This window comes from Bremia lactucae, linkage group LG16 (genome assembly GCF_004359215.1).
Source record: "Bremia lactucae strain SF5 linkage group LG16, whole genome shotgun sequence".
Lineage (NCBI taxonomy): Eukaryota > Oomycota > Peronosporomycetes > Peronosporales > Peronosporaceae > Bremia > Bremia lactucae.
Genome location: NC_090625.1, coordinates 1,950,404 through 1,959,395, shown reverse-complemented (window position 1 = coordinate 1,959,395; position 8,992 = coordinate 1,950,404). Strand labels below are relative to the sequence as shown.

Below are 8,992 nucleotides of genomic sequence, written 5' to 3'. Positions count from 1 at the left end.
CACCCTTTTTCAAGAATACCTAAGAGATTCTTGCGGTCACGAACCCGAGTCTCATGCTGAATCTGGCGATTCTCATGTCGGGTCCGAAGATCCTCAAAACCGCGATGAGCTGACGACAGCTCATTACGAAGAGCGTGATAGTTCCGTTCGTACTCCAACATTGAGTACGCACTCTTCGAACGGTTTTCCAACCGTTCGATATATTGATCCTGCACCGTGTGCTCCAACGAGTGACGCTTACCGCTCGTGTTCAAGACCCTCCTCCAATGCATGAAGGAGCGGTCGAGTTTCTCGATCTTCGACTCGAGATCCGACACACGGTTCGGATCTAATTTTAACTCCTCCACCACAACTATTGGTGGATTTCCACGGTGGTCAACGTTTCTTTGTGGAACGTATATCGAAACCAACGTGATATGAAGGGGCAGCGAACGAGTTATCTGGTTCGCTTGCGCGGTTATCGACCTTCCCATGACAGCTGGAAGCCTCGTTCCCAGCTGGTTTTTGACGTTGACAGCTCGTCCGTTAGTATGACGAGACCCATCCGATGGATCAGAAGGTCCATCGGAAAATATGCGCCCCTGGCGCCTGTTAATCGATCAGAAGGTCCATCGGAAAATATGCGCCCCTGGCGCCTGTTAATCGATTGCAAAACGTCAATCGCATCGCCCATCTCGATAGAGATGCGAGCCCTTTCCCAGGGCGAAGATAGGGAGTAAACAGCTCCTTTTACTCGCTTCGTGTTGTCAACACAACACGGACAAGGATCACCCCACGTGAGGCATGGAAGCCCAGCCTCACGTGACAACCGATGCACTTTATACCTTGCACCGGTTGGAGTTCGTTTCTCAAACTTAACGCGAATCGCGTTTAGTCTTTGAAGCCAGGCTTCGCGTCCAATGTCCCTGATATTGCGAATGAACGCGCTCCAGGCTTTCCACTATACCATCGATGCTTGAAAAAAGCATCGAGATAAAAATCTTCCTCAGCGCGAAAGTTCTTCGCGCTGGGATCAAGGCCATGTAGCTTTGTCGCAATAAATAAGGGATATTTATTATGAGGAGTAGTCTCCCCAGACAAGCTATTAATTAGCTGCTCGAGCAAAAGTCACGGCTTCTTCTCAGGGGCAAGACGAGACATTTTAGTGTCTACGATCCCCTGAGTGTCACTGAAGCAGGGGTACCACAAGAACTTTTATTACGATGGCGTAAGCCATCGTAATAACCTTGTAAGGGTGACGGTGCTGGCGATGAGGAATCATCCTCATCGTCTGAACCGAACATGCTGTAGCGAATGCTATACTCGAATGAGCCCCTCATTCGAAGGATCATTGTCAGCCGCCTGACGATGATCAGGCGACTGTTCTGTTCTCCCCGATTAAGCCATTTCGTCCGACTCGCATTCGTAGTCGACCTCCAAAGAGGGGTCGCATTCACGTGGTGTATCACCACGTGCACCCGCAACATTTAGAGTTGCGGGAGAAAATGACACTACGGCAGACGGAACGTCTGCCGCAAGAGACAATAATGCGTCGCTCGCGGCTGCATGAACCGCAGCCGAAAGCGCCGCACTTTTCGCATACCGCATGGACTTGTCAACCATGCGATAGAATTAAAAATGATGGTTCTGACCAATCAACATCGTTTTTAATAAAGTGGTCAAATTGTGATCACTCTACCCAATGACATTCAGAGTGATTGTCGTTTTTTTAAGGGAGGGGTAATGTAACGGGATGTATCGTTACATGAAATTAACACTTAAAGGTTGTTAATTAATATATTATCTAAAAGGTAGATAATATTTGGAGAATATTGCTTTGCATGGTAGTATTCTAAAAGCTTATACATTGGTAGATATAGACCATTATATCTACTTTCTCCGAGGTCCAGTCAGCGCTGGACGCGCGCAAAGAGAATGACAGATACGACTTTCAGTACATGTTCTGTATTAGTTATAATTAAGTTCGTATTAAGTAGATAGATAAGAAGAACTTAATTCTATTAATACAGTTTTTAAATAACCTTCTTTAAAGCAAGTGTTTTAAAGCAAGTGTTTTAATGAGTAGACTTTCTCTGCACGTACTAGTGTACGTGAAGTGACGTGAGGCACCACTCGCACTGAGGCAGTGCGAAGTGGACTTGTACTGAAGCAGTACAAGTCGGCAGTGACCCGTTAGAGTAGGTCTACTTACCGTCTTATCGCCTTCGCTGAGCGCCTTCACTGCATCCCGCTCCGATCGCTCTCGTCGTTCTTCCTGATCCGTCTCGTTGTTCAGGGTGGTCGCCCCTGCCGGGCGGTCCGTCAGATTCTCCCCTTCGGTGCTACCTTATTCTTCCGGGGTGGAGAGGGGATGGTGTTTTTCCGTTCTCTCCTGTCCCTCGAGCTCCCTTTTCCTGTTTCTGTCGTCTCCATGGTCTGTGGTTGGCGGTTTCCCTCCGTCTGACCCGCGTGGGTTGTCCTACCACTCTCTTCTCCTGGGGGAGGCAGATGCCCGACACCATATTTTTCACTTCCTATGCGTCTCGTCCAGTACCCGAACTGTTTATGCTCCGCCCTGCTTAGTATATCCGCACCGCAGATTGGGAAAAATTAACATAAAAATAAATATCTATTAGTCTTAAGCTTACTAGTACACAGTGCGCACGATGTAAATCTCGCCCGAGTCGCAGGCCAATCAAATACACACGTACTAATCGATCTCGCGTTAAGTGTACTTAACGGGCGTGGAACAATAGACAGTTAGCTCATTACAAAACACAAAACAGAACGGAGCCTGTTTTTTTTCAAGCGGACGTTGTTCCTATACATCCGGTTTAACGACAATTGTCACTAGATATATCTTGAATACGAAAAAAGAAATGAGATGTGTATAAAAATATCTTCTGCTAGTACTATTAAATGCTTTAGTGTCCAATCAGACATTTCCTGGATCGGTTCTTTCTATATTCGGGAAATATCTACTGTAAGCCTTTGCACAACGATATAATTATTACATTAGTGGGTAGTACTACTATCGCTACGAATCTTGTATGACATCATGGTCAGGCGTAACCTGACGTACAGCGAATGCAAACCATTCACTGCAAAATACACCATTTGCAATTTCTTTGCTTGCGTTCCATTTACTCCATTTCCACCGATTGGCCATGGCGATCCTAAATCCGGAGGCTGAGTCAGCGGCGAAACAGGCCTCTCAATCCGAAGCCAAGCAGCGCGAACTTGCTAACGCTGGTTACAAGCACGTATCTGGCGCCCCGGCGCCGCTTCCGCTGGACGTTCCGAATTTCTCGCTACGCGACCTTCGCGCCGCAATCCCAAAACACTGTTTCGAGCGCTCTTACGTGAAATCGACGTACTATCTGATGAAAAATTTGCTCGTGTGCGCTGCACTTTTTTACGGGGCTGCGTATATCGACCAAATGGGTGTGATGGCTTACTTTCTCTGGCCCGTCTACTGGTTCATGCAAGGCAGCTACCTCACGGGTCTCTGGGTCTTAGCTCACGAATGTGGCCACCAGGCATTCTGCCCCAATGAGGTCGTGAACAATATAATTGGTCTCATTGTACACTCGGCGCTCCTCGTGCCATACCACAGCTGGCGTATTTCGCATCGAAAACACCATTCCAACACTGGAAGTTGCGAGAATGATGAAGTTTTTGTGCCAATAACGCGCTCAGGAATCGCCAGCTCATGGAATGAGACACTCGAAAACTCCCCGCTTTATCAACTGTTCCGTATAGTATTCATGCTTGTCGTGGGTTGGATGCCTGGCTACCTTTTTTTCAACGCCACGGGCCCGAACAAATATTGGGGCAAATCACGCAGTCACTTTAACCCGCACTCAGCCATCTATTCTGATCGGGAGCGGTGGATGATTGTGCTCAGTGACGCTTTCCTTGTACTCGCGATTGGCGCGATTGCAGCCTCCGTGTACCATTTTTCCTTCTTCACGGTGTTTCAATTTTACATCGTCCCCTATGTCATCGTGAACGCCTATCTGGTGCTCATCACGTTCCTTCAGCACACGGACACCTTTATTCCTCACTTTCGAGAGGAAGAATGGAATTGGCTGCGAGGCGCGCTCTGTACGGTCGACCGCTCCTTTGGCGCATTCCTCGACTCGGTTGTGCACCACATCGTAGATACACATGTGTGCCACCACATGTTTTCCAAGATGCCATTTTACCACTGTGTAGAAGCGACAGACGCCATGAAGCCGCTATTGGGCAAATTCTACCTCCAAGACCATACGCCCATCCCTAGAGCGCTGTGGCGTTCTTTCACACACTGCAAGTTCATCGAAGACGACGGCAACGTTGCTTTTTACAAGAAGAAGCTTTGAATATTCTGTCGCTACCGAAATTAATTCCATGTCACTTTTCATAATAGTGCCACTACGTTCAGCATCTAAACGCATTTTAATTGGACTATTACCAGTGTGCATGCAAGAAAGCAAACAAGCAGTCTATGTCATAAATCTCGGCCAGATTGGCCTGCCTGTAGCAATACTTGATTAATCAAACCAGCGCACACGATTCGTATTGTTGTCTTCTTCCTTGAATGCCATGGCTTTTTCGCCAAATAATTCCTCCTTATAATTACGTACCAATGTATCAAACGACTGTTCTTCTTGAAGCTCTTTAACGTGTTTTCGCTGGGAACGAGACAGCGTCTTGCTCTTCTTTGCCACGTGACCGGTCTCAAGCGACGCAAGAGCATCCACTTCGGTATCAGCTCGGGATTCATTTACGCATTTTCGCTTCTTTGGCAGTGGCTTCACTTTCTTGTCCCTCTTTCCTACCTTCTTCGTCTTCAATTCTCCCGTATCATTCTTTATTTCAACTTTTGCCTCAGCGCGCAATTTTTTCTTCTCGCGCTGGCGCTGTCCGCGGCTTTTCTTTAATTCGCTCGTATGTTTCAGATCCTCGCCCAAAGCTTCCTTCAAAGCTTGCTTCTCTTCACGCGTCTTGGCAGCGTCCGCCGCACGTTTTTCACGCAGTTTTAACTTGCCATGATTCTCGAGCGCAAACTCGACGATCAAGCGAGACTTTGCACTGTCAGGGGCTTCAGCACTTGCTGCTCGACCAGCAGCATACGAAGTGAACTTGGGATTGTTATTAAGATGCCGCAGTGCAGCAAGTGCATGCGAGTGGTCGGAAAACTCGACAAACCCGTAGCCACGAGAACGAGGCTCTTTTCCATCTTTCGCTGATTCCATGTCACGCACGATCTTGGCCATTCGTACTTTAATCGGCGGAGTCCCTTTCGACGTGAGCTCAGGCTTGATTTCAGATGAATTGACAAGATTAGCACGAAGGCCAGCATCTGCTGCGTCATGGGCAAGTTTCTTGAGCTGCCGGTCATCCAGCGCGGTGGACAGATTACGGACCGAAAGACGCAATGGCGACACAAAGTACATAGGATTCTGTAGTTTCAGCTTCTTTTCACGAATGGCTCGACGACGCTTGTCAATGTCCATCTTTGGCAGCTCTAGCTCTGCATCAGTGATCTTATTGACGTTCAATGTACCTTCGTGGGCTAGATAAAGATTGCGTTTGTCCAAGTGACGACGCTCTCGAGCATTGGCATCCGCCAAATGCTCAGCATCGACCTTCGACACAGCTCGTGACAGAATCAATTGCCGCCCGTCCAGAGTCAAGCCATCGTTCCCTCCACTCGCAAGCGCCGATAAAGTGAAAACATTTGGCTTCTTTTTGATCTTCTTGTGTTTTTGATTGTCATCTGGATGGGGCTGTTTCCCACGCTTTAAAACCTCGAGCGCCACATCAGCAGACTTGAACCGAACGAATCCGACTCCCTTGGCTAAACCAGAGCCTTTATCATACACCACACGAGCGTACTCGATAGCACCAAAAGCTTCGAAAAAGCGACGCAGTCCGTCTTCGGACGTCTGGAACGAAAGATTGCGGATAAATAGCGTGCGTTCACGTTGCGTTTCCGTGTCTTCTTTCATTGCAGGAGCATTCGTCTCGTCAATATCTGGGTGTTCTTCCCCTAAATCATCCGAGTCAGCCTCGATATCTTCATCGTCTGTAGCCATTACAAGCTGGTCTTCATCTTCATCACCACTATTCTCTTCCTCTTCTTCAACTTTCATAGCAACAATCTGATCACCTTCCTGCTGTGTTTGCTGTTCCAGATACTTTGTTTTGGAAAGCGCAAAGTCGACAATCATTTCACGACCATTTAGTTTCGTTCCATTGAGCTTTTCAACAGCAGCTCGGGCATCAGCGACATCGCGGTATTGTACAAAACCAAATCCACGACTGCGGCCTAGCACAGGGTCAGTACTTGTCTCTTTATCGCCGCTTAATTCAGTATCTTTATCCACTGGCATACGCACGATACGAGCCTCAAACAGCGGACCGTGGGCCCCAAAAAGATTTTCTAAATCCATTTCCGTAGACTGGAAGGCCAAGTTACGCACAATTAAACGTAATCCCTCCGCCTTCGGTGCAACATTTACAGCCCCTGGCTTGCCATCACTGGCTACGACAATCTTGGCTGCACTCTTAACTTGGAGCGTCGAGCCTTTAAAAATATGGTGGTCCAACTTGGTGACTGCCAGAGCCGCGTCCTTTGTGGTTTTAAATTGCACGAGAGCAAATGTTTTGCCACTATGAGCTTCAGTCTCGAGCGAAACTTTATCTACTAGACCAATTTTTTTCACTCTTTTCAACACATGTTTTTGCGTCACATCAGCACTAAAGCCGAAGATCAAAACCGATTTCTGGGAGACGCTAGCTTCCTCTTCTTTTCGGCGCTCTACATTACGCAGAAATTCACGGTGCTGTCGTCGACGCGCATTACGCTCACTTTGCTGGGAGGCAACCTTTTCAGCTTTCTCAGCAGCTGGAACACGAAACGTTTCAATCTCAAGTTCCTCTTCAATTTGTTTTGACTTAGCTTCTTCGCTTTGAGTATTCTCCTGTGACTTGATTGAAACTTCTGCCACCGACTTTGCCGCCAATTTGGCAGCGCGACGCTCTTCTTTAATGGCTTTACGTTCTTTTTTAACCTCTTTTACTGTCACTTCCGATTCGGCAACCTCGTGCTCCACATGCTCCTGAATTTCTTGCTTGGGCTTCTCCACTAAAGCAGTAGTCGTTGTTGGACGACGCTTTCCTTTCTCCATAGCATAATCTGCCACCACACAAAAGTGTCAGGTGTCGCATCCGTTGCAATAGCATACGCAACGCACCAATGAGCATCTTACGACCCTGAAAATCTTTCTTATTGAGCTTTTCGACAGCCATTGCCGCATCGCTTTCTACAGCACTACAGCAAAAATTTGCTAGTACCAATCATTCAGATTTAATTTGTAGATCAACTTACAACTTTACAAACGCGAATCCGCGCGTGAGCAACTCGCTCCTGCGCTTGCCTTTATCTTTGATCACATCAATCTTCTTGACAGGGCCAATATCGCTAAACACTTGCTCTAGCTCTTCTTGTGTGACACCAAACGGCAGGTTGCGCACAAATACACTTGCCATGGTCGGAATGGCTCGTAGCCAATCAATATATTATTTGAGAGGTCAATCGATTAATAAAACATCAGAGGTCATTCAGTGACATACATTAATAATAAAAATTTCTACATAACTCGGAGATGCATCTACTTATAAGCCGAGGACGCCACGCCCAAAACAGCGGCCATCTCTGCTGCATTATAATTTCGAGCGTCTTTGTTGATTAGGTGCTTGCGATAGTGAAGCCGCCGTGATACCTTTGGTTCTGACTTTTTGCTCTTCTTACTCTTCTTTTCTTTCTTATCTTTTTTCTCCTTCTTGGCCCTTTTTCTCTTCGTACTGCTGCTTCCAGATACCACATCAGTACTGTCCACGTCTGAGCTCGATTTGTTTCCATACGTCTCGTTTAATGACCTAAGCACATCCGCGAAGCCACCCGCTGTCTCGGACCAGCCTTGCACCTCTACCTGCTTCAGGCTGCAGCCTATGCCTAGATTTTCCGAGCGACGCGCAATCTTAACGTGCGTGGCTTGGCCCTGCAGGTCTTTGCCAACGCCTTTGCCAGCCGTCCAACCCATTTTGACGAGCATTTTGAAGCCAAACTTGGACGTGTCAGCAGCCCATGCCATGTTCTGCATACCACCCATTTCCAACATTTTCTTGCCGTCATTATCTACCGTCATCGAAGTGGGGGAGGGAGCAATGTCGATGGCCGTCATGGTCAAATGCGGAACCTACTTCGTCTGCTCGGATAACAAGTGGTGTAGCCAAGCAAAAAAATAGTTGGTGTCATGCACATAAATTGAAATGTTGCTGACGTGCGACATATTTTTACTAAAGGGATAAGTGACAAAATGACATAATTATCTCAGTTCAAATATGAATTTTGGTGGTTGTCGTGGAAGAATTATTTCTTTTACATGTTCTTTGATGTTTTAATCAAGGAAACCAAGTCAAGGACGCACACTGTCAACCTTGATAGGGCGATTTTCGGCCAGAGACTTGTTTGCAGCAATAGCTAACAACAGCGCCTCGCGACCAGCATCACCACCAACAGGAACTGGCGCATCCGTGGTGCAGGCACGTATGAATGCTTCCATTTCTGCAACATAAGCATCCATGTAGCGCTCTAAGAAGAAATGCAGCGGCAAGTCATGACGGACGCTCTTGTTTGTAGACACTACAACCTGGTTTGCGTACTGGTTGTCGCAAGCAACTGAGCCTTTGGAACCCAAAACTTCTACGCGCTGGTCGTAGCCATACGCGGAGTCACGATTGTTTTCAATGTAGCAAATAACCCCATTTCGAAACTTAAGCAGCACGACGGCTGTGTCAATGTCGCCCGCGGCTGCAACGTCCGGATTAACGCTTCGTGCCATGGTATAGACTTCATCGACTTCGTCGCCAACAAGAAAGCGAGCCATATCAAAGTCATGAATCGTCATATCGCGAAACATTCCACCCGAGCTTTTGATGTAGCTCGCTGAAGGTGGACTGG

The 8,992-nt window shown here is 47.3% G+C and overlaps 3 protein-coding genes across 3 annotated transcripts; 1 reads left to right on the top strand and 2 right to left on the bottom strand.

The window, feature by feature from the left end:
* Positions 1-2,926: 2,926 nt before the first annotated feature.
* Positions 2,927-8,329, bottom strand: CCR75_004889 (uncharacterized protein). Its single transcript, XM_067962975.1, has 3 exons — positions 7,358-8,329; positions 7,224-7,300; positions 2,927-7,165 (listed from the first exon to the last, which is right to left on the bottom strand). The coding sequence occupies exons 1-3, from the start codon at positions 7,516-7,518 to the stop codon at positions 4,515-4,517; spliced, it is 2,889 nt and encodes a 962-aa protein (XP_067815738.1). The 5' UTR covers positions 7,519-8,329; the 3' UTR covers positions 2,927-4,514.
* Positions 3,147-4,343, top strand: CCR75_004890 (uncharacterized protein; the record flags this gene model as incomplete). Its single annotated transcript, XM_067962976.1, has 1 exon — positions 3,147-4,343. The coding sequence occupies one exon, from the start codon at positions 3,147-3,149 to the stop codon at positions 4,341-4,343; it is 1,197 nt and encodes a 398-aa protein (XP_067815482.1).
* Positions 8,330-8,447: 118 nt separating the features above from the next.
* On the bottom strand, positions 8,448-8,951 carry CCR75_004888 (uncharacterized protein; the record flags this gene model as incomplete). Its single annotated transcript, XM_067962974.1, has 1 exon — positions 8,448-8,951. One exon carries the CDS (start codon positions 8,949-8,951, stop codon positions 8,448-8,450), a length of 504 nt encoding a protein of 167 aa, XP_067815793.1.
* Between the last annotated feature and the right edge of the window lie 41 nt (positions 8,952-8,992).

Bases quoted from the DNA above. Each gene is read 5' to 3' on its own strand.
- CCR75_004889 (XM_067962975.1), bottom strand. From the start codon at position 7,518: ATGGCAAGTGTATTTGTGCGCAACCTGCCGTTTGGTGTCACACAAGAA. The intron at 7,301-7,357 runs GTAAGTTGATCT...TTTTTGCTGTAG, and splicing joins GGATTCGCGTTTGTAAAGTT to TGCTGTAGAAAGCGATGCGG. The intron at 7,166-7,223 runs GTGCGTTGCGTA...GTGTGGTGGCAG, and splicing joins GGGTCGTAAGATGCTCATTG to ATTATGCTATGGAGAAAGGA.